A 26,077-nucleotide genomic window follows, 5' to 3' on the forward strand; every position below is an offset into this window, starting at 1 on the left:
GAAAGGTTTCCATTGTGGGTTCCCACGATCTTGAGGACTTGTCATTATGTCCTGTCCGAGCCCTGAAGCACTACATTGAGAGAACTAAGTCTTTTCGCAAGCATCGAAAACACCTGTTCCTCTCATGCAACCAGAGCCACTAAGAACACAGTGTCTACTTGGATGTGGTCCACGATTCTGTGCTCTTACCAGGCAGAGGGGTTACTTCCACCGTTGGCATCTAACCCGCATGAGCTTCATATCTTAGCTTCCACCATGTCGCTGCACTGCAATACACCTATTAACAGTATTTTAACAGGGTGTTATTGGGCCACTGACTCGATCTTCGCCAGTTACTACCTGCGAGATGTGTCTACTGAAGATGTCGAGGGATTCCACCATTAAACATTTTAAACATACCATACAGGGAACATTTTGATTAACAATAGCTGGTGATCAGTTTAAAATTGAGTTGCACCTACTATTTAATGTTTTAGAAATGTGCATAGTGAAATAAGTTTCAGTTGCAGTTTTGTTAGATCTAGGTAAAACAGTTTACCTACATGTTAATGCACTGATCTAATTACTATCAGGTGTTTTCCGGTAAGGGCAATAACACACATCTTATATAAAGTAGTGTAAAAGAAAAACTATTTGCTTGATTAGAAAATGTGAACACTCCATAATCTAGAACAAGGAATGACCATATTAAAGAAATGTGTGATCAGTTTATTTGGAGCTGGAGTATTGCACAAGCTAATCATTCTCACTCATTTGGTTTTTTGTCACACCCTCGCGTATCTTTGTCTCCGTTTTAACATTTATTTCATCTTTGTTTTAGTCTCTATTAAAAGTTAATTCTTTGTTACATGGTATTCTTGTAGGTGACTGATTGTCTGACCACTGTGAAATCTGTTAACAAGACTGACTGTATGACTCTTATGTCAATATTTGGGGTATGTTTTAGTCTCTATTAAAAGTTAATTCTTTGTTACATGGTATTCTTGTAGGTGACTGATTGTCTGACCACTGTGAAATCTCTTAACAAGACTGACTGTATGACTCTTATGTCAATATTTGGGGTATGTTTTAGTCTCTATTAAAGTTAATTCTTTGTTACATGGTATTCTTGTAGGTGACTGATTGTCTGACCACTGTGAAATCTGTTAACAAGACTGACTGTATGACTCTTATGTCAATATTTGGGGTATGTTTTAGTCTCTATTAAAAGTTAATTCTTTGTTACATGGTATTCTTGTAGGTGACTGATTGTCTGACCACTGTGAAATCTGTTAACAAGACTGACTGTATGACTCTTATGTCAATATTTGGGGTATGTTTTAGTCTCTATTAAAAGTTAATTCTTTGTTACATGGTATTCTTGTAGGTGACTGATTGTCTGACCACTGTGAAATCTGTTAACAAGACTGACTGTATGACTCTTATGTCAATATTTGGGGTATGTTTTAGTCTCTATTAAAAGTTAATTCTTTGTTACATGGTATTCTTGTAGGTGACTGATTGTCTGACCACTGTGAAATCTCTTAACAAGACTGACTGTATGACTCTTATGTCAATATTTGGGGTATGTTTTAGTCTCTATTAAAAGTTAATTCTTTGTTACATGGTATTCTTGTAGGTGACTGATTGTCTGACCACTGTGAAATCTGTTAACAAGACTGACTGTATGACTCTTATGTCAATATTTGGGGTATGTTTTAGTCTCTATTAAAAGTTAATTCTTTGTTACATGGTATTCTTGTAGGTGACTGATTGTCTGACCACTGTGAAATCTGTTAACAAGACTGACTGTATGACTCTTATGTCAATATTTGGGGTATGTTTTAGTCTCTATTAAAAGTTAATTCTTTGTTACATGGTATTCTTGTAGGTGACTGATTGTCTGACCACTGTGAAATCTCTTAACAAGACTGACTGTATGACTCTTATGTCAATATTTGGGGTATGTTTTAGTCTCTATTAAAAGTTAATTCTTTGTTACATGGTATTCTTGTAGGTGACTGATTGTCTGACCACTGTGAAATCTGTTAACAAGACTGACTGTATGACTCTTATGTCAATATTTGGGGTATGTTTTAGTCTCTATTAAAAGTTAATTCTTTGTTACATGGTATTCTTGTAGGTGACTGATTGTCTGACCACTGTGAAATCTGTTAACAAGACTGACTGTATGACTCTTATGTCAATATTTGGGGTATGTTTTAGTCTCTATTAAAAGTTAATTCTTTGTTACATGGTATTCTTGTAGGTGACTGATTGTCTGACCACTGTGAAATCTCTTAACAAGACTGACTGTATGACTCTTATGTCAATATTTGGGGTATGTTTTAGTCTCTATTAAAAGTTAATTCTTTGTTACATGGTATTCTTGTAGGTGACTGATTGTCTGACCACTGTGAAATCTGTTAACAAGACTGACTGTATGACTCTTATGTCAATATTTGGGGTATGTTTTAGTCTCTATTAAAAGTTAATTCTTTGTTACATGGTATTCTTGTAGGTGACTGATTGTCTGACCACTGTGAAATCTCTTAACAAGACTGACTGTATGACTCTTATGTCAATATTTGGGGTATGTTTTAGTCTCTATTAAAAGTTAATTCTTTGTTACATGGTATTCTTGTAGGTGACTGATTGTCTGACCACTGTGAAATCTGTTAACAAGACTGACTGTATGACTCTTATGTCAATATTTGGGGTATGTTTTAGTCTCTATTAAAAGTTAATTCTTTGTTACATGGTATTCTTGTAGGTGACTGATTGTCTGACCACTGTGAAATCTGTTAACAAGACTGACTGTATGACTCTTATGTCAATATTTGGGGTATGTTTTAGTCTCTATTAAAAGTTAATTCTTTGTTACATGGTATTCTTGTAGGTGACTGATTGTCTGACCACTGTGAAATCTCTTAACAAGACTGACTGTATGACTCTTATGTCAATATTTGGGGTATGTTTTCTTACATCAGTAATCACATTAAATCACAGATAGTGTACAATATGTCTTAATGATGAGGATTCATTTTGTTTTCAAACTTTTGTTCTGTGTGGTTCATGCATACTAGCTATCCTAAGTTGTCCTATAATTGGGAGAAGGTGGGATCTATCTCAGTTGGAAGAGCACTTGCCTGCATTATAGGATGAAATCACCTAAGTGAAACAATTCTCTGATATATATTTTCACATTCCAACCAGTGCCTCACGACTGGTATATCAAAAGCCATGGCATGTGCTATCCTGTCTGTAGAATGATGCATATAAAAGATAACTTTGTTAACAAATGTTTATTATCTAAAAGGCAATAATTAATAAATCCAAGTGCTCTAGTGATGCCATTAAACAAACAAACTTTAACTTTAACCTCTAACTAGGTTGTCTCTGCAGGATGGGTGTTGGACAGCAAGCAATATAATATCTAGAAACTCTAACTAGGTTGTCTCTGCAGGATGGGTGTTGGACAGCAAGCAATATAATATCTAGAAACTAACTATCAAAGTGTGATGAGATTTTATTGCCCATTGGACTCAATTAGCCAACTTTTGCATGGTGTTAGATAAATCTGCCCAGGCCTCTGGAGCCAGATGATTTCTAAATACGCCTGACGTTATAACTCATGTTTTTTAGAATTCTGTTGAATTACTTATTGCCCAATTTCATGTTGGATTTCTGTCGGTTCTCTCACTAAACGTATGACACTCGGTAGTCGATGTGAATGTTTGTGCTGAGGTGTCATTAAAGATTGATTCATTGATTCTCACTGCAATGGTTTCCTCTACAGTGTGTGGAGCGGGTGATGCAGGCCACCAGTGAGGAGTTATCTCTCTGCCCTGGTTTTGGACCACAGAAGGTAGGTGAAACTAGAACCAATTAAATCACTTTATATTGGGCGTTTTAGTTTACAGTTACTGTGGGGATTGTTTTATAATTGCTACTCATTTAAAACAATAACTTGCTGTCATTCACTGTTTTATGTTCACTTGCTTGAGGTATTTGCGTCACAGGATCGAACCACCTCAGTGGATCCATTTAGCTGATTGGGTTTTTTCTCATTCCAACCAGTGCACCACTACTGGTCAAAGGCTGTAGTATGTGCTTTTCTGTCTATGGGAAAGTGCATATAAAAGATCCCTTTCTGCGTTAGAAAGAAATGTAGCAGGTTTCCTATGATGAATACGTGTCAGAATGCTCTAGTGGTGTTGTTAAAGGAATGCTCACGCAAGGCCTTTGGACTGGTATGTATAATTCAACGATATATAATGCATATTATTGCTTAATATCAACAAGTATTATATTTAATTAATAAAACGGTTAAATGTGACGGCTATTATATATAACAGATGCAGCCATTTTGAGTCTTAGAACTAGAGAAACAAATGTACCTGGGTTTTGCGGGATGATAAAATAGGCATGCATTGTAATAATATCCATCAGAGTAAGCCAGCAATAAGTATATATTATTTTTCAATACAAAATAAACCACCATTGTCAAAATGGCTACACAACAAGTTGAAATAATTGTACCAAGTTTTGTCCATGCATTAACCCATGTACTGATATGATACACAGAGTGTTTTCTTAGTTAATTGGTCTATTCTGTTAGTTGCCTCTACCTGTGATTCCTTATTGGCAGGTAGAATGCCACTTGAAATATATTTAGTTAAATAGTTTATTATATTATCACATCATTTATTTTTTACAAGTGAAGTTGATCAAAGAAAAGCGCCTTGTAAATTTCTACTTTTATTTACACTGTGCATACTGGTAGGAGCTGACGTCACTTCGCCCCAATCTAGAGTACCGGATGCCTCGAAATCAAAAGAAAATGGCTGCCCCCAGTTAGCAGGAATAATCACTTTTTTTATTAACTCTAAAATTACATGTTTTTCATTTGTTAAAGTGTCAGTATGTGTTGGTGGTCTTTCTAACACATAATGCTCATGTTTGAGTTTATTACCCCTTTAAACAAAACAAACTTTAACAAACTTTTTCTTTAATGTTCAAGTTCTTTATGATTCACCTGATATTAAAGTATTTTGTCAGATGGTTGTTATAAAGCAGAGCATTTATTATTTTTTATATAGGCACATCGACTATATGAAGTTCTCCATGAACCTTTTCTGAAGCAAAATAAATCAAAGCCCAATCAAGAAACAGGTCTGCTTTCATTATTTGTTAAGTAGAATTTTCTGTCAGCCATCAAAGATTTGTTGACTATTGTCTTCATCGGAGATGATGGATGTTCATCTTTGTCTTTGAAACTGATGTATGCTGGTGAATGAGGTTGGAGAGCTATATTTTGTCCATCACTTTGGATGGGGCAGAGGAGCAAACTCTAGACTTTGATAATTAAACCTGCATCATTGGAAAATATATCAGGTCTGTGATGATTGTTTCTGTATTCTAAGTTCACTTTTCTCTCAACACAATCATCTTACATCAATAATAATTGTAATTGCATGAAAGTTGAGTAATTGCATGAGAAGTGCAATTAATTCAAATGTATTGTTTGAAGTGACTGAAGCGGCTAGCATATTATCCCTTGGACCTGCTTCATTAAGCATAAAAACAATGTATACTGGTACAAAAAGCAAATATTTTTGGCATCAGTATTCAACTTCAACTTCCGATTCAAATTCTGAAAGTACTTTATTTAACCATCCATATCCCACTTAATATCGACATTTTGTAAAAATAATTGAATTATGGCAATGTCCCATAAATCTGTTAAAATAATGGCGAGTTGGACGACAAAGATGTATTATATTTTGAGTGATATGATGGGCATCCATCACCTAACCGTACAGTGTCAAAATTAGAACTGCAACAATTCCCTTAAATATTTGTGCACCAAGAACCAAATATATTCAAGTTTTTATCTTTATTATTATTATTATTATTATTATTATTTTAATATATAAATTTAGAAAGACCGCAGTTTGCAAGCTGTATGTATACACAGTAGTATTTTATGTAATTTAGTATCCCCTGCCCGACAGATTATGGAGAAGAGTACTCAGTGGCCAAATTACATCAGTCATATGATGGCAATAGAAACATGTGGCTAAAACTCCTACCTGCAGCGTTTCAATCAACATATAAATATTACCACCCTCACCCTTAAAGTAAATAGAAAAGAATTCAGAGATAACAGGTAGCATCTATACTACCCTAGTTATGCAGGACCCCGTTTGAGTTTCAAGAACAACGATAGTTGGCAAATTGACACTAGTTCAAATTAAATCACAGAAATTTACTGGCCAGATGAACTGACATTTTATCGCAACAAACACTGTCACATATATCACCAATGGCAGGGCTTGTGGTATTAACTGCTCTATCAAAAGTTACGTGCACCTCGGACTTTGACCCAGCCGGATGTTATTTGGTTTAGTACTACTTATAATATCGTTCAAAGAGTCATTATGTTATTATTAATCTAGTTTGGTCATTGCAGTATTAGCTACAAACATTGCATGATGTCACTGCATATTAATTAGGTAACTACTTGGCGGGAGGATTCTTCAACAGCAGTAACAGCCAAAATTACTGTAAATAATGACATAATTTGCAATACCAAATTAAATATTTAATTGTCTAATGAGACCTTTAAAACCCAACGTTAATTATTCTTATAAAAAAGGAGAAAAGGAAGAGAAAAAACCCACATGATTTTGTAGATTTTACTGTGTGTTTATTATATGTAGCATTTGCCTGGTTTACATAGAGAAGCTGATGGGAACAGCAAACCACTACTGCAAGATGGACCAACAATTTTGTAAAATACATATTAGGGTGTATTTTAACAAGAACAAACAAATAGTCACTATATTTTTTTTTGGGGGGGTGGGACTACATGTACATAGCAGGATCAGCCCCTTATCCCACTTGATTTCCTATATACCAAGTCTAAAAGGCACTCATGGCTTTTATTAATAGTGAAATGTTTACAAATCCTTGGGGTTTTTTCTGCTTTTGAGAGGGTATTTAGCACAGCAGGAGATGTGGTCATTGCCTAATACATTAATATTCACTATAGCTTAGGAATGTTTACATTTGTAATATAAAGTGTATCTTAGGGTGTACCAGTCCAGTGTTTAGATAGTCACCTCTTGAGTCTGATGGAATTGTCAGCTACTGTCAATTCAAAAATGTTTTGGGTGATACAGTAGTGAGGTTTGGTATTCCAAATGAGTGTCATTTCAATTTATAATCCATGTTAAATTGTAAAGAGAAATAAGTACTTGTACATCTGTGGTAATATGCCTTTATTGTCCACTGTTAATAAGAGTTATTTCCCTTTGGTCAAATATTTAAAGATTTCATTAACTGCCTCCACTATAATAGATTAACATTTTACTCTTTGTTTTCAGTGACAAATGATCCTAAACCAAGCACATCCAAGTTGGACAGATAGCAGATACCTTTGTTTGTAAATAAAGACGTAACAAAAATAGTTTTGTAAATAAATATCTGAATACTCAGTTAAGCTGTCTGTTTTATTATGCTAAAATAGACAGTGAATGTCCCAAGGAAAATCCTAGCAATTACTCTTATTACTGACTAAGGAAAACAGATACACACTTTCACACAGATAGAAAAACACACACCTCCGCAGTTGCAAAGCATTAGAAGTATCAAGCATTGGCATAGCTTTTTTTCGAAACCAGTCAGATCAGGTCAAAGGTTTTGACGTGCACATTCAGAATAAGCTGTTGTTGGACACGCATGTCATGGGCGCATGTGTCAACTTATGCCGGCTCCTTCGTCCAGGACAGGAAAGGGATTGTGGGAAGAGGGGAATGCCCGTGCTGGCAAGTGCAAAGGAGCATCAGTAGACTGACCAGGGTTGCTAGTGGGCGGGGATGGGGGTTTTGTGCTGTTGAATTTGCAAATGTCCCGTAGAATTAGGTCCAAAAGAAAATGGGATGCATAATTTTTGTCCGTTCATTGAAAATTAATTGGAGCTATTTGGTCGATTCGATTTTAGTTGGCTGAAACTTGGCTCTTTTTCCAAACTTTCTATTATCATTTAAATAGGATAATTATACACACAAAAATATCTTAGAGAAATATTTTATCTTTTATTTTAACTGTGTTACCTTACTCTTTACTACATCCTGTAAAGTAGTTAATATAATGTAGAAGCTATCTGTCATTATCATGAAACAGGCATACTAAACAAGTCTGAGGTTACAAAGTTTGTATTACCCAGACTGAAAAAAGATATGTTGAGGGTATGAAATTTCTTATGAAAAATGTGTTGCCAAGTTTTCATTACCTGTTGAAAATAGTTTTACTTTGAATGCTTCCAGAAGTAGTAACTAATTCTTAAGGAAACTTTAAAGTTTGATGCTATTTCTGTTGAAATTATTAAGGCTTTATTTCTTATATAAAATTAGCTGCTTGTACACTGTACACAATAGCTATAATTTATGTATGCTCTCGGTGGAATCTTGTAAATCGTTTCAGTAAATATGTAGAATAGAATAGATGTTTAACAACACCCCTGCACTGTAACGCCGCATATATTGGGTGCCGCATATAGCACAACTGAGCGTTATGTGTACGCATATAGCACACACCAAGATATAACTGTATGTGGCGAAAAGGCATGGTCATACTGCATAAAGAGTAAATGAAGATTCTTGATCCAACCATTCTTACATGTAAGTTATTGATCAGAAAGCGCTTAACTTCTCAAGGTCACTGTGACCTTGAACTTCGACATAGCGACATCAAAATTGATAGGGATTATCTATTGGTCATGGCCAACCTTCATATCAAGTTTGAGAATCCTTGGTCCAACTGTTCTTAAGTTATTGATCGGAACCTGTTTAACTGCCCAAGGTCGCCGTGACTGACCAAGCGACCTCATAATCGGTAGGGTTCCTCTACCGGTCATGACCAACCTTCATATCAAGTCTGAGGATCCTAGGCCCAACCAAAGTTTTTGATTGGAAACCATCTTGTCTACCGACGTGACATACCGGCCGACATGAGCAAAGCAATATACCCCCGCTTTGAAGGTGGCCATAATAATAAATATCACTGGTAGACTAGTGGTCCAATGAATAAAAGTGGCCTGGATAAGGACAAAAAAGGGAGTACGGAATTGTAGACGACACATTGTAGCTTCATGATTGCCCACTTGCCAGAAAAATTTTCTTCTGGTATGCATATTACAGAGGCCAAAAGTCACGTGATCAATTAGTTTTTACATCTGAGCCCAACTGAAATAAACCATGCGTTTCAACGTAATGGTATGTATTCCTGTAAAGATTTATCAAAATTGGCCCAGCAGTTTAGGAGATGTCGTTTGAAGCAGTTGTTGACGAAGATGTACAAAGGTGCACGATGACAAACGACGGACATTGACTGATCACAATAGCTCACCATGAGCTAAAAATAAATGCTTTGTTTCCGCTAACATGCTAAAAAACCCATAGGGTAGGTAGATATGCATAATAATTTTTGTTAAAACAAATTTTCATGGTCAGAGGCAAACTAAATAAAATTGTGTTATAAATTAAATAAGTCTGTTTGTATATATCTAGCCCATGTAGTGGCGACAGTGGTTTTCCTCTCCAAATCTGTGTGGTCCTTAACCATATGTCTGACGCCATATAACCGTAAATAAAATGTGTTGAGTGCGTCGTTAAATAAAACATTTCTTTCTTTTTTCTTTCATTTCCTAAAATGTAGCCCAGTGGTAAAGAGCTCGCTTGATGCACGGTTTGTTTGGGATCGATCCCCGTCAGTAGGCCCATTAGGCTATTTCTCGCTCCAGCCAGTGCACCACGACTGGAACATCAAAGGCTGTGGTATGTGCTATCTTGTCTATGGGATGGTGCATATCAAAGATCCCTTGCTGCCAATCGAAAAGAGTAGCCTATGAAGTGGCGACAGCGGGTTTCCTCCCTCAATATCTGTGTGGTCCTTAACCATATGTCTGACGCCATATAACCATAAATAAAATGTGTTGAGTGTGTTGTTAAATAAAACATTTCCTTCCTTCATTTCCTAAAAATCCTGATCATGTGTTTGTTACTGCTGCTACTACTACTGTTGCATCTGGTACTTCCATTACTACTGCTGCTGAGAACTGCTGTTACTACTACTACTACTGTTGCTGCTGCCACTGCTACTACTACTGCTGCAGCAGCAGCAGCAGCAGTAGTAGTAGTAGAAGCGGCGGCAGCAGCAGTAGTAGTAACCATAGTAGTGGCGGCAGCACCAGTAACAACAACAACAGCAGCGGTCAATAATTACAAAAACATCTCAAATGTCCAACCATTCTATTTCTTTTAGTCATACATGTATATCCTGTTTTGGACATTCAGTCATCGGTTTGCTTTCTTTCAATATCATCACTAACATTAAATAAAATCTAATTAGAATTTAAACAGAATACACACACACACACACACACACATACAAAGGCGTAGCACCCATTAGCCACAGTATGCATGTGCGTAATGCAAAACAAAAAATCTGGGAATAGATCGAGGCTGTCTGTAATTGTTATATAAAATATCCTCTTAAAATTGACTCAAAAAAAAAAGAGATAAAAAAATGCAGCAGAAAAGGCTCAGAATACATCTACAGGCATGCGTAATGCTAAAATTAAACAAAGTGTGCTTTATGTGGGATCAAGGCATATGTCTGCTGCATACAGCTAATGTGCGCTTTATGTGGCGCATGCTGACGCATATAGCTCATTGTGTGCTTTATGTGTTGAAAATCACCACAGATCACTCACAGTTGTGCTATATGTGGCACGTGCTATATGCGGCGTTACATAGCACAAAAAATACATGTAGATTGGTCTTATCTCTTTGTCATTGTTTGTATAATGATTACCTGTCCTTCACAACTTCAGTTTGATCCACTGTGTACACAATATAATCTGTATACATGTTTAGTTTATAATCACTCCTATTTAATGGGTGGAATGCATGTGTGAATGAAGTAATAAATGTTAATACCAGAGCACTAATAATTTTAAAACACAACAAAGGCCAAATGTTAATATGCTGTCCTAGGAATATAATTTAATCTTCAAATGTGACAAAAGGCACATATTCTAGACCTGTAATACATGGAGGATGGGCACTGTCCTCCATGCCCTTGAAAGCTCATTTAACATAGAGTCCCACAACCACTAACTTGTTGACATATTCAGACCTTGAAGTTCAACTAATTTTAATTGTTCATTTTATTCTTGGAATGACTACAAAACTGTTACAAGAAAAAGCCTGGTCAATGTCATATGGTTCTTTATTGTATACTTGTTTCATGAAAAGGGAACTGATGAATTGACTTTAACTCCATAATGAAAACGTGTATAAAAACATTACCAACTCTCACACAAATATTTGATGTATGTTAAAAAAAAAAAAAAACATTCTGAAAAACCGTCACTTTTGTTTAATACATGGATGAAAGCAACCGTTTGAATAGTAAAAGTAAAGCAGGTGCATATGCACCTTTAGAAGGTATGTTGATTACTAAGTAACAGTTCTAGTGTTACAGTTAAACTGAGATTTAATCCATACAGTTTGATCGCCCGAGGTGCTTTCATCGTAGTGTCGAACCATCTCAGTGAACCCATTCTCTGAATGGTTTTTTTTCGCATCCCAACCAGTATATTAAAGGCCTGTGGTAAGTGCTGTTCTAGGATTCCTTGTTGCTATTGGAAAAATGTAGCAGCTTTTCTCCAAGGTCTACAAGACAGAAATTACAAAATGTTACATAGAAACAAAGACATAGTACATTGCTAGTAACGCATCCAGTCAGCTTTCATTATAAAAGGAACATTGAATTAGTCCACTCATTCAAAATTCCATAGCACCACCACCACACCCCCCACCTGCTACCGACCTGGTCGGGCTGCTGGTGCTCCCTTGCACCTGCCAGTGCAGGCGGTCCCTCCTCTTCCCCCCCCCCCCCCCCATCTTTCCTGTCATGTACGGAGGACAGGCGTGCGCTGCAATAGCTTGTTCTGAATGTGCACGTAAAACCCTATGACCTGACCTAACCAGTCCACTCAATAACTTCATAATATTTAGGACCAATACCAATAATTCTAAATCATGCATCACTGTACCTAAAATATGGGGATATTATTTTTATTTATTTATTTGTGTTTCCTTTTTTTTTTGTGCATAAAATAATTTTTACAAAGTACAGGTTCAATTTTATCCAAAATAATAGGTTAAAAAAAGAAAAGGAAACCCCTTTGTTATATCCTTGCGACGAGTCATCTTACCCTTGCATAGCCAGAACATTTTAGCATTACGCACACCAAAGTCATGCCCGAGTGTGTGTGTGTGTGTTTGGGGAGCTCCCCCCCCCCCCCCCCCCCCCCCCAAGATAATTTTGAAACTTAGGACGCCTGTAGATGCATTCTGAGCTTTTTCTTACTTTTTTTGAGTCAATTTTTATATATCGAATACAATAAAACTTAACTGATGTTATCATTGCCATAAGGCATGACGTTGTTTGAACTTGAAAGCATCAACAGCTGGTCTTAACAAATTCAATCATAACTGTTTCGATCTCTTGGCAGGTCTCATCAGGCAGTGATGAGTACACAATGGCTCATAGATTTCCCTGCTACAGTGGGTTTTTATAGGTTTTTTTATAATTATTTTTTGGTTTCCTTTTTTTTTTTTTTTTTTTTTTCTTTTTTTTTTTTTTTTCTTTTTTTGCTTTTAATATACATATATATATATACTTTTTCTTTCATGGGGATTTTTAAATCCTGTTTTAAGTCGTATCTGTTCTGAAAACATTTCCCTGTTTCCCCTAATTCTCATCAGAGGACTGATTGTTGTGTGGGTTATTGAAAACAAGTGTGATGCACCTGTGCCCAGTTGCATCAAAGTCATTGATGACCCTGTTTACATCCACATTTATATTTTAGTGGATATGCATCAATGCAAGGCCAGTCAAACGTTGTTCAGTGATTGTGTTTCGGAGATATGTCTTCAGCATCCTGAGGCTACTGAATGATCTTTCAGTAGAGGCCGTTGATAGTGGTATTGTAAGGAAAACCTTGAAAATTGCATACAGGTTCAGATGGAGTTGATATGATGCATCCATAGCCTTGCACAGCTTGTCTGCGACAAGACCTCTATTGGCAATTTTGTGCTGCCATAATTCAAGCTCTGCATCAATGAAAAGCACATATTTGGCTTTAATCTCTCCCCACATTACCGGGATGAGTTGACCGATCTTGTTGGAGAGGAGGTACTGGGCCTTCATTTGTGGGTGGGGAATACATAGTCTGTCTTCCAGTTCTAATCTCAAATGATCCATGAGCAGAAGGAACAGGTTCAGCTGCCAGTACTCCTTAACTGTAGGAGTGGGAACATTGTTTGGGTGCTGCTGACAACCAGCAATTCTTGGAGGATCAACTGCAACATTTTGCCGATTGGCTAGGGAAGTTGCTGCTTTCCAGATTTTCTCATACATGTATGTAGCATCGCCCCTTTTCTGAAGCAACACTTTGTGCAATACCATAGCATGTTCAGAGGCTTTAACGAGGTCGCAAGTTGGATCTTGCAAGAATTGGACAGAGGGTTCAATGTGTCGAGAGGTTTACCAGCCACGCAAAGGGAAACTGAAGCAAATGACATAATTGCTTTATGTGAGGAGGCGGTTGCCATTGTTTTTATATCTGTATTGGTTTGAAGATCAACAAGGGTTTCTTCTGTCGGCTCAAAGTTTCTGAGGAAAGCTGAGACGCTTTCAGAATGTTGGGACCACCTTGTTGGATACAGCTGTTTCAACATTTCAGCGTTGTCTCTGTGGGCAGCATATACAGCTGCTCTTTTTGGCGAGTTGGTGAGAAAAAATTGGACATCGCCTATGACAGTGAACATGGACTGCACAAATGCAATTTTGCAAGCATGGCAAATGGCAAGATTTAAGCGATGGTTCAGACAGTGAACATATTTTGCATTGGGGTACTGTTGTGAAACTCTTGAACCCCCTTTATTTTCCCGCCATATTCCCCGCACAATCTTACCACTGACCCACAATATTATCTGGGTTTAGGCCATGCTTCCTGATTTCAGTCATAAGTAATTCCTGAAGCGCTTCTCCAGTTATGCTAAGAGCTGAAACAAAAATTCTGCACTCACTGTATGTTCATCAGTGTGGGATTTTTCTGTGAAGCGAATACAGAAGGCAAATTGCTCTATATTGCTTACAGTTAAAAAAACCCTGCAGACTTCCCATTCAATTATTGAGCAATGTCAGTCTGCAGTTTTTTTTAACTGTAAGCAATACAGAGCAATTTGCCTTCTGTATTCGCTTCACAGAAAAATCCCATCCAATTTACAAGAAACTTCAACAACATGTATAGGAATAGAATCAGGAAAATCTTGAATGAGTTCACATTTCACCACTTTGCATCAAAGGTCAAGGCTACTAGTACCAAAAATATAGATTACAATGTTGATGCTCTACCAACTTCATTTTTTATTTCTCATCCAATTTTCATGACATTTTATGATAATGCAATCACAGGGGGATCTGCAGCATTTCCGATGCAATGTTTGTTAGTTTTCAGCTTTGTAAAGATAATTTTGGTTTTTATTTTTAAATTGGCCATATTACATCCCTGCAAGTAATAAAGTTACGTAATATTTTTTAAAATCTGTAATTTAACAATACTATAGTACATCTGGTAGGCAATACTATAGTACATCTGGTAGGCAATACTATAGTACATCTGGTAGACAATACTATAGTACATCTGGTAGACAATACTATAGTACATCTGGTAGGCACATTAATGTTTAAAAATCTATAATTTAACAATACTATAGTACATCTGGTAGGCACATTAATGTTTAAAAATCTATAATTTAACAATACTATAGTACATCTGCTAGGCACATTAATGTTTAAAAATCTGTAATTTAACAATACTATAGTACATCTGCTAGGCACATTAATGTTTAAAAATCTGTAATTTAACAATACTATAGTACATCTGCTAGGCACATTAATGTTTAGAAATCTGTAATTTAACAATACTATAGTACATCTGCCAGGTGCATTAATGTTTAAAAATCTATAATTTAACAATATTATAGTACATCTACCAGGCACATTAATGTTTAAAAATCTATAATTTAATAATGTTTAAAAATCTGTAATTTAACAATACTATAGTACATCTACCAGGCACATTAATGTTTAAAAATCTATAATTTAACAATACTATAGTACATCTACCAGGCGTTTAAAAATCTGTAATTTAACAATACTATAGTACATCTGCTAGGCACATTAATGTTGAAAAATCTGTAATTTAACAATACTATAGCACATCTGCTAGGCGCATTAATGTTGAATTATACATTGTGGAGTGTTTACTGATAATTTAATAATACTATAGTACATCTGCTAGGCGCATTAATGTTGAAAAATCTGTAATTTAACAATACTATAGTACATCTACCAGGCACATTAATGTTGAAAAATCTGTAATTTAACAATACTATAGTACATCTGCTAGGCACATTAATGTTTAAAAATCTGTAATTTAACAATACTATAGTACATCTGCTAGGCACATTAATGTTTAGAAATCTGTAATTTAACAATACTATAGTACATCTGCTAGGCACATTAATGTTGAATTATACATTGTGGAGTGTTTACTGATAATTTAACAATACTATAGTACATCTGCTAGGCACATGAATGTTGAAAAATCTGTAATTTAACAATACTATAGTACATCTGCTAGGCGCATTAATGTTGAAAAATCTGTAATTTAACAATACTATAGTACATCTGCTAGGTGCATTAATGTTTAAAAATCTATAATTTAACAATACTATAGTACATCTGCTAGGCGCATTAATGTTGAAAAATCTGTAATTTAACAATACTATAGTACATCTGCTAGGCGCATTAATGTTTAAAAATCTGTAATTTAACAATACTATAGTACATCTGCTAGGCGCATTAATGTTTAAAAATCTGTAATTTAACAATACTATAGTACATCTGCTAGGCGCATTAATGTTGAAAAATCTGTAATTTAACAATACTATAGTACATCTGGTAGGCACATTAATGTTTAAAAATCTATAATTTAACAATACTATAGTACATCTGCTAGGCACATGAATGTTTAAAAATCTATAATTTAACAATACTATAGTACATCTGCTAGGTGCATTAATGTTGAAAAATCTGTAATTTAACAATACTATAGTACATCTGCTAGGTGCATTAATGTTTAAAAATCTATAATTTAACAATACTATAGTACATCTGCTTGGCGCATTAATGTTGAAAAATCTGTAATTTAACAATACTATAGTACATCTGCTAGGTGCATTAATGTTTAAAAATCTATAATTTAACAATACTATAGTACATCTGCTAGGCGCATTAATGTTGAATTACCGGCCTCGGTGGCGTCGTGGCAGGCCATCGGTCTACAGGCTGGTAGGTACTGGGTTCGGATCCCAGTCGAGGCATGGGATTTTTAATCCAGATACCGACTCTAAACCCTGAGTGAGTGCTCCGCAAGGCTCAATGGGTAGGTGTAAACCACTTGCACCGACCAGTGATCCATAACTGGTTCAACAAAGGCCATGGTTTGTGCTATCCTGCCTGTGGGAAGCGCAAATAAAAGATCCCTTGCTGCCAGTCGGAAGAGTAGCCCATGTAGTGGCGACAGCGGGTTTCTTCTCAAAATCTGTGTGGTCCTTAACTATATGTCTGACGCCATATAACCGAAAATAAAATGTGTTGAGTGCGTCGTTAAATAAAACACTTTTTTTTTCTTTTCTTTTTGTTGAATTATACATTGTGGAGTGTTTACTGATAATTACTATTTTGGTATGAATTATGCATATATATATATATATATATATAGAGAGAGAGAGAGAGAGAGAGAGAGAGAGAGAGAGAGAGAGAGAGAGAGAGAGAGAGAGAGAGAGAGAGAGAGAGAGAGAGAGAGAGAGAGAGAGAGAGAGACACAGACAGACAGACAGACAGACAGACAGACAGACAGACAGACAGACAGACACACACAGACAGACAGACAGACAGACACACACACAGACAGACACACGGACAGACACACACACAGACACACAGACAGACACACACACAGACACACACACACACACACACACCATATACCTCTACATTACAGGTTGCATATGGGCAGATCAACAGTGAAAGGAGGTGATAGATTTAAGAAAAAAGAGTAAAAAAAGATTTCCAAACTAGAACCATTAACCATTAGTTTCGAAGAAAAGTTGCCATGGTCTCCAAATTTCTTCAAATTCATTGAACAGACATTTTTTATATAATATATATTTTTCAATTTGCAATTTACTTTCCAGACTTCAGCAACTTTTGTACAAATAAAACAAATGTTCCAATGTTTCTGGTTGAAGATAACAAAAATTACAAATATGGGAATCTATGTATTTTATTTTAAGTAAAAAAATTTTTTGCTGAGATATGATACTAGAACCACAATAAAGATGGGTCTTTTAAAACTGAAAATGGTACATGTATGCTGTAATAATATTCCCATATTTGTGGAGTGAAAGTGTAACCCAATTTACAATATTTTATTTGTGAAGTCATATATATAATTATTATAGAATAACAATATGCAGAATAACATTGTTAATGGAACCATATATTCATCGCCACTTCAGTATTATAAAGTACAAATGTATGATGTATGTACATAATACCTGCACGAGTTTAGCTTATTTGATTTAAACTGCAAAAAGCACACCTAATATTCCTGGTGAAAATTTTTACACAAAATAATATGTAATTAAAAGTTCTTGTTGGTGTTCCTTTCAGATCAACTGAATATAAATCTATATATACTGACACACAATGAAAACGCAAAACAGATATTTTTCAATATTTTCTTGTGATTAATGAAAAATATATTTATTGGACTTAAAATAACAATTTATGAGAGGAAGCCATTGATTGGTACTTTTGTCTGGGTTTTAATCCTGGTTTTGTTCTTGTTACACATACTATAGCATAAACACACAAAATGGTGTGAAATGCATTCATTACATGTTCAGTCATGCTGCATGCAATGCATGTGAAATGCCAGTATGTGGACACATAAAAGTCACGTAACGGTGTCATATTCCTCGTCACATTAAGAATGCCACGACTCGGAGAAGAACAAAGGAAGCGAGCGTTGGGCACGGTTCAAGGGGGGACTTCGCAAAGCCAAGTTGCTAGGACCTTCAGAGTCCATCCATCAACTATTGGACGACTTGTTGAACGTCATCAACAGACTGGGAGTGTCCGTGATCGACCTCGACCTGGTCAACATCCCGTTACGATCCCATGTCAAGATCGGCAGATTCGACGACACCACCTCCGTGACCAGTTCAGAACTGCGACGATGACAGCAAGCAACACGATAGGACATCATGGAAGGCCTATCCATCTGATGACGGTCATCCATCAACTCCACGCATGCTCACGGGCCAGTGGTGGACACACCAGATACTGACCTTGATATGGGGGGGGGGGTTGAACTTTTCGATTATGAATGCAACTCGATTACTGATGATAACTGGCCATGTTTCCATGTGATTGTATCTCATGAATACCAGTCATTAATGTCATATTACATTATCCATCAATTCATTAATAGTTTGTCGTTATTTGCAATAAAAAGTTGTTTTTGCATTTTCATTGTGTGTCAGTATATTAATATTATATTCCGTTAACAATAACAACTACAAATTTGTTTATTACCCAGGTTCTGTGCTATACAAAATTATTGACTCATTTTGTTCCTTGCATTCACAAGCATATATTATTTACTACATGTATTAGAATACATTTATGTGTAAAACCACTGAAATAATGTATTTACATTGACTGCAAACACCTTCAGTGACCTGAACATTCTATACATACTTGGCAGCAGTGATGCATCACTGCTTGAATGCATCACATCATGTGTGATTTGTATACAATATGTGTTACACTACAGGCTATGGATTTTAAAGAGTGACCTTCACCTTGCTAACACCCAATACTGTCAACTTCTGTTATAGTAGCTTCACCTTATCCTGTTGAATAATCTATGCAATACCTCTTGTGGGAGTCATAGAGTAAATTAGCGTGTATACTAACAGGTCAGGTCATAGGGCTTTACGTGCACATTCAGAGCAAAATGTTGTAGCGCACGCCCCAGTGTACTAACTATTAACCTATCATTTTATACAATCCTGTTATTGTTTGGAAGGCTATACTATAGTGATATGGATGGGTGGGTGGTAATTAAGAAGTCATTAGGCGTGTCCCATTAGATTTGGAACAGTGGATGGCATCCACCTATAGTCCTTCCTAAAGGGAACACCTGTTATTGTTTGGAAGGCTATACTATAGTGATATGGATGGGTGGGTGGTAATTAAGAAGTCATTAGGCGTGTCCCATTAGATTTGGAACAGTGGATGGCATCCACCTATAGTCCTTCCTAAAGGGAACACCTGTTATTGTTTGGAAGGCTATACTATAGTGATATGGATGGGTGGGTGGTAATTAAGAAGTCATTAGGCGTGTCCCATTAGATTTGGAACAGTGGATGGCATCCACCTATAGTCCTTCCTAAAGGGAACACCTGTTATTGTTTGGAAGGCTATACTATAGTGATATGGATGGGTGGGTGGTAATTAAGAAGTCATTAGGCGTGTCCCATTAGATTTGGAACAGTGGATGGCATCCACCTATAGTCCTTCCTAAAGGGAACACCTGTTATTGTTTGGAAGGCTATACTATAGTGATATGGATGGGTGGGTGGTAATTAAGAAGTCATTAGGCGTGTCCCATTAGATTTGGAACAGTGGATGGCATCCACCTATAGTCCTTCCTAAAGGGAACACCTTTTTTCTTCTTCATATTATGGAATTCATTACAAGTTATTTATTTCTGAGCAGATTGATTTCTAAATTGCATATAAAAAGAGTAAATTTTTTTGTTATTTCCAAAATACTTTTACTTTTCTTTTTATGTCAAATTAAACTGAAATTATTTACAAAAGTGAAAAGACACATTAGATTTTTTTCATTCCAAATAGGAAATATTGAAAGGCAGTAGTATGTATGGTCATGTATGGTGTGTGTGTTTGTGCATATACAAGTTTGCTTACTGCATATCAGCCTTGTGGTGGCAGTGGTTTCATTTGAAAAATGAAAAGAATAATAAAATGATTTGTGTTAACTGGGGAGAAATATAATATTACAGAGCCTTATTTTACCAAAATTAAATCATCTATTTTTAACCCTTCCTAATCCACCTGATGACAATATTCAGTACTACAGAGGCACTTCTTTTCTTTTATATGGAATGGAAAACCTGATAAAAATTAAGCCTATTCAAATGTAAAAAAAAAATATGAAAGATGGTGATATTAAAGTTATATTAATACAAGAATTTATTAAAGCACAAAAAATTGCTTGGATTAGAAGATTAGTTAACACCGATTCTAAATGGAAGGGATTGATTATTCATGAGTGTTTATATTTAGGTAATATAATGGATTTTGGAAAGAAATATTAATGGCGTGAGGAACATATCTTAAAAAATGCAAATCAAACCCTGTGTTTGAAGAGATATTGTCAGAATATATTTGGAATAATAATGACATAAAAATAAATGGAAAATCAATATTCTATAGAGATTGGTTTGAAGGAGGGATAACATTTATTTATGATTTATTTCACAATAGAGGTAAATTTTTAACTAATCATGAATTCAAGCTGGTTTTTAATATCAATACTAATTTTTTAACTTATCAAGGTGTAATTAATACGGTAAAACAATATTTCAAATTGTGTAAAGTTAAACTGAAAAATAAGCTGCTGTCTCCTATATTGCCATATACTATTACAATGTTAAATACAACTGTTAGAGAAAGTAAACATTACTATAATATGTTACTAATTTGTCATTCTCAAAATCGGTATACAACTTAAAATGGGAAATTGTACTTTTTCAGATTCTGATTGCAAAAATATAAATATAATTCCTTTATGCTGATAGTAGTGAATTGCGCTGGTTTCAGTTTAAAATAATTCATAATATACTTCCTGTTAATACCTACACGTATTTATATAAAATTGGTTATACATATTTCTTGTCTGAAGTGTAATTTTTGTAATTTAGAACTTGGTACAATTATCCATTTATTTTGGGAATGCACTTTAGTCAACTCAATTTGGACTGATGTTCAGAACTGAATTCATGTAAAAATGGGCAGAAACATTAAATTTAATAAAGAAAATGTAATTTTTGGCTTTAAAAACAGAAATAATGATCCCTTAAAGCCAAAAATTGTACATGTTACAAAACACAATATTTAAAAATCATTTCAATGCACATGTACCCAGTTTGAAATGGATCCAAAAAGAGTTGACTGAATACTGTTATGTTACAAAAGCAGCAGCTTTTTCCATGTGCAATTATGATAAATTCACAAAATTTTGGTCAATTTGTTATAATTTATTTAAAACATAGATTGTATTTCTTCTCTTCTGTTTGATACTTAGTATGTCCTCAGTCTCCTTTGGAGATTAGGGGCGAGACGTAGCCCAGTGGTAAAGAGCTCGCTTGATGTGCGGTCGGTTTGGGATCGATCCCCGTCGGTGGGCCCATTGGGCTGTTTCTCGCTCCAGCCCGTGCACCACAACTGGTACATCAAAGGCCATGGTATTTGCTATCCTGTCTATGGGATGGTGCATATAAAAGATTCCTTGCAGCTAATCAAAAAGAGTAGCCCATGAAGTGGCGACAGCGGCTTTCCTCTCTCAATATCTGTGTGGTCCATAACCATATGTCTGACGCCATATAACTGTAAATAAAATGTGTTGAGTGCGTCGTTAAATAAAACATTTCCTTCCTTCCTTTTGAAATTTTTCACACATGTACCGGGTATGTCTCATTATCAGTCACATATATTTGATTTTTAGCTAAATATCTCTAACTACTTTGTTTTTCATATAGTTAAATATCTTTTTGTCATATTCACTGTATACATCTGTGTGGATATCATGTCAATAAAAATAGGAATAATAATAATAAAAAATTGATTTGTTTAACAACACTTGAGCGCATTTTTATAATATGGCTATTTAGTGTTTAACATATTATTTCGACATATGATGGAGAGAAAGTGCCTCCTAGGCCTACTGATAAGCAGCAATGGATTTGTTTGGACATTTGTATAATTACATATGTTGAGGTGCTTAAAACAATACTCTCCTCAAGCTTTTTAAACTTGTACAGTCAATTTTTACCACACTGCTTAATATGAGCAAATGTATTTAATAAAATTATAAGACCAAGACCAAACTGTTTAACGTGCACATTCAGAGCAAACTGTTGTAGTGCACACCTGTCCTGGGCACAGGTGCCGGCTTTGACCGGCTCTTCCATCCAGGACAGAAAAAATTATAAATGTGAAGGCTATATATATAATGGGTACAGCCATTTTGTTTCAGTCTGCCCTCTGGTGAGCAGGAAGTTACATAATACTTAACACTTAAGGTTTTAAATTAGAATTGAAGAAGAAGCCTGCTGGTCTGTTGATTTTCACAGAATGATGAAATGGACATGCCGGAATGCTACAATACAATGTTTTGTAATAATGTCCATCCCAGTGAGCCAGAAACCTATTATTTTCCTATACAAATCACCACCGTTAGACTGGCTACAAAAACTGTCCATCAGTGTATCATGTTTTGTCATTAAAGCACACTTCTACAAGTCAACAATGCTGGCAAATGTTCTAAGAAAAACCTAAAACTTTAACACTAAAACTAAATCACATCTTTTCAACAGTTTGTCATATTCACCAATAAATACTTACTTCAGAAACATACACACTGAATTATTCAAATGACTCTTAGTTAATTGATGCAGTCTTCCAGTTACCTTCACCTATGATTTTTGTTTGGCTGGTGTGTATTTGGTAGATTAGATTTATAAAATGATTCTTTGTTTTACAGTGCCAACTGTTCATTTATGTAATCTACATTGTTGCAAATGAATTACATATAGCCTATGTACCACCAGTAATCGACCAAGGTTTATTGCTACAAATAATTCTGTAATGTTGTCAGTTAAAGGGACATTCCTGAGTTTGCTGCAATTTTTAAGATGTTATCGACTAACAGAGACTTTTTAACGATTGTAATTACATATCAAATATATTTTTCTGCATAAAACATTAGTGGCTGTATATTAAACATGTTTCTGATGGTTCTAATATTTGTACTAGGTTAAATTTCATTTTGAAGACAAAATCCATTTTGGGCTTCTTACAAATATTGAGATGGCCAGAAACACATTGAGTATACAGACACTGATATTCTAAACAAGAAAATATATTTAATTCAATTAACTGGGCATTTACGTTGTTTTACCCGTTTCACTGTAGAGATAACCGATGTTGGGCTGATCAAAGCAAAATGCCTAGTCTTAAATTACATTTATACACTGTATACATACAGTATGATAGTTACACAAGGAGGTGATGTCAGTTCCAAGCCAGCTGGTGTTCTAGCAAGGATTTTGACAGGGCAGAGTGCTAATTTAATTGTAGGCCATTCTTAATGTGAAAGTCATATTTTTATGGCAAGTGCTGGATATGATCAATTTGTTTACCTTTATGAAAAATCATACAATATTTTTTTTTTTTTTAATTATTATTCCTGCTTCTTTTTTAATTTAGTAGCCGTTTTTATGGAGGCAACAAAATTATTCTTCTTAAATTTTGATAATTTTTTTTAGGAAAAAGTACATTCATGGCCGTAGTTAATATTATTGTACCAATGTACTAAATATATACACAATTAAGCCAGAATTATTCATTACAAAATGTTGAATCACCAAATATATATATATATTATATATATATATATATATATATATATATATATATATATATATATATATATATATATATATATATATTATATATATATATATATATATATATATATATATATATATATATATATATATATATTCAATTTAATACTACCCACAAATGTAAAATAAAATAAATAAATAAAATAATTAAAAGAAAGAAAGAAATGTTTTATTTAACGACGCACTCAACACATTTTATTTACGGTTATATGGCATCAGACATATGGTTACGGACCACACAGATTTGGAGAGGAAACCCGCTGTCGCCACTACATGGGCTACTCTTTCCGATTAGCAGCAAGGGATCTTGTATTTGCGCTTCCCACAGGCAGGATAGCACAAACCATGGCCTTTGTTGAACCAGTTATGGATCACTGGTCGGTGCAAGTGGTTTACACCTACCCATTGAGCCTTGCGGAGCACTCACTCAGGGTTTGGAGTCAGTATCTGGATTAAAAATCCCATGCCTCGACTGGGATCCGAACCCAGTACCTACCAGCCTGTAGACCGATGGCCTAACCACTATGCCACAGAGGCTGGTCCAAAATAATTAAAAGAAATCTATGAATGAAAAAATAATGACAGAATTATTAGAAAAACATAGCAATAAATAAATTGGCATATGGATATATTTGCAACTGCATTTAATTTCTGACACTTTAAAAATGCTATTATCATGGTTTAGAATAATTTCATTAGCAAGCTTTTGCAGCCAAATAGTGGATGAATGAATGCTTAATGACATCCCAGCACAGAATGTATATATCAGCTACTGGGTGTCTAACAATGGTAAATATATAAATGAATTAAGTTAGTTAAAAACAGTGTAAAGAGATATGCAAAACTATAAACAGTGTTGCAAGTTTGCGTTGTGCCATGTTATAAAGATGCAATTAAAGTTGCATTTATAATGGCAGGTTATACCAGTTAAAACTATACTATGTATCTTGCAATGGCCACCTAATATACTCTTAAAACAAAGTAGGGGAACCTGAAATATTAATGTTAATGTCAACTATTAAACCGAACATACGTTTTGACCACAGACATCCCAGTAAAGAAAGTGTAGGTCTGTTTATCAACACACCGAAACACATTCCAGTTTGCACGTGCTTCACGCAGTTGCCCCGTACACGTACGTGGGGTGTCATTCTCGATTTTGACAATTTCAAGGAAGGTCAATTAATCACTGTGGAACATTATTTCTGTCAGCCTTTTTCATTTTGTTCATCATACAGTTGTTATTATTATTTTAATTTTTTTTAATTTTTATTGTTTGAATTTGCGATGCGGCGTATGCAACGAGATGAGTGTCTACGAGCTATTGGCATGCTGCAAACGGGCAGAATTCAGCGTGGAGTGGCCAACACCTTCAATGTTTCAAAGTCAGTGATTAGCAGACTATGGAATAGGTACCAACAAAACCAAAATGTTGACGATTGATCCCGTTTAGATCGTCCCAGGGCAACGACAGGAGTACAGGATCGATTCATCCGTAACCAGGCTCTATGAAATCTGTCTCAAACGGCAAATCAAATTGTTGCAAACCTTCATCAGGCTACTGGAGTCTGAGTTACGGGTCAGACGATTAGAAATCGTCTTCATGCAGCCCATCTTCATGCTCGACGGCCCCGAGTTGTGCCTACCTTGACAAATCGTCACATTGCCCACAGACAATAGACCTCTTTCACATTCCCATTGCGCATGTGCACGAAGAGTACTGTCCCTTGCCGAATTGGGCGGTATCGAGGCTATATACAAATTGGGGGGGGGGGGGGGGGGGGGGGCATGATCGACAGTTGTTATGAGCGTCGTGAGTAGCTTCATAGGAGCTGTGAATCTCTAGCGACTAACGTAGCCTACATATTTCGTATAAGACGTTAAAGGGACACACCCTAGTAACGGCTAGTTGTTAACCATTACGGCGTTGTTTTTCGCTATTAAACCCATTTTTCTCACAAATAAAATGGCACTTTACTTACCGTTTATTATTTAGAATATACATTTCCATTCACCTGAAGTGTTTTTTGGTAATCCTGGTAATCCTGGTGTTTGTAATACCACAAAATGAATTTTTCGTATTTCTGAAAAACGGTCGCACGTTTG

General features: G+C 35.5%; 1 protein-coding gene and 1 long non-coding RNA gene across 7 annotated transcripts in view; one reads left to right on the forward strand and one right to left on the reverse strand.

Annotated features, from left to right (window-relative positions):
* The window catches only part of LOC121378954 (disease resistance protein TAO1-like), a 37,545-nt gene extending 30,064 nt beyond the window's left edge, over positions 1-7,481 (forward strand). For 2 of the 6 annotated variants that reach the window (XM_041507352.1, XM_041507353.1), the window contains 20 exons: positions 864-935; positions 990-1,061; positions 1,115-1,186; positions 1,241-1,312; positions 1,367-1,438; positions 1,493-1,564; positions 1,619-1,690; positions 1,745-1,816; positions 1,871-1,942; positions 1,997-2,068; positions 2,123-2,194; positions 2,249-2,320; positions 2,375-2,446; positions 2,501-2,572; positions 2,627-2,698; positions 2,753-2,824; positions 2,879-2,950; positions 3,779-3,847; positions 5,082-5,154; positions 7,371-7,481. In XM_041507352.1, the coding sequence (XP_041363286.1) occupies positions 864-935; positions 990-1,061; positions 1,115-1,186; positions 1,241-1,312; positions 1,367-1,438; positions 1,493-1,564; positions 1,619-1,690; positions 1,745-1,816; positions 1,871-1,942; positions 1,997-2,068; positions 2,123-2,194; positions 2,249-2,320; positions 2,375-2,446; positions 2,501-2,572; positions 2,627-2,698; positions 2,753-2,824; positions 2,879-2,950; positions 3,779-3,847; positions 5,082-5,154; positions 7,371-7,414 (1,410 nt within the window). In that variant the 3' untranslated portion in view covers positions 7,415-7,481. Of the gene's footprint in view, positions 1-863; positions 936-989; positions 1,062-1,114; positions 1,187-1,240; positions 1,313-1,366; positions 1,439-1,492; positions 1,565-1,618; positions 1,691-1,744; positions 1,817-1,870; positions 1,943-1,996; positions 2,069-2,122; positions 2,195-2,248; positions 2,321-2,374; positions 2,447-2,500; positions 2,573-2,626; positions 2,699-2,752; positions 2,825-2,878; positions 2,951-3,778; positions 3,848-5,081; positions 5,377-7,370 lie in introns of all 6 variants that reach the window. The other 4 variants (XR_005958787.1, XM_041507357.1, XM_041507355.1 and 1 more) reach the window with 4 other exon arrangements.
* Positions 7,482-11,140: 3,659 nt separating this feature from the next.
* Positions 11,141-25,050, reverse strand: LOC121380056. The gene is made up of 3 exons (XR_005958875.1): positions 25,005-25,050; positions 14,033-14,123; positions 11,141-11,723 (listed from the first exon to the last, which is right to left on the reverse strand). It is a non-coding gene; the product is annotated as an uncharacterized LOC121380056 (long non-coding RNA).
* Positions 25,051-26,077: the final 1,027 nt, after the last annotated feature.

The sequence above is a fragment of the Gigantopelta aegis genome, chromosome 8, assembly GCF_016097555.1.
Source record: "Gigantopelta aegis isolate Gae_Host chromosome 8, Gae_host_genome, whole genome shotgun sequence".
In the NCBI taxonomy this organism is placed as follows: domain Eukaryota; kingdom Metazoa; phylum Mollusca; class Gastropoda; order Neomphalida; family Peltospiridae; genus Gigantopelta; species Gigantopelta aegis.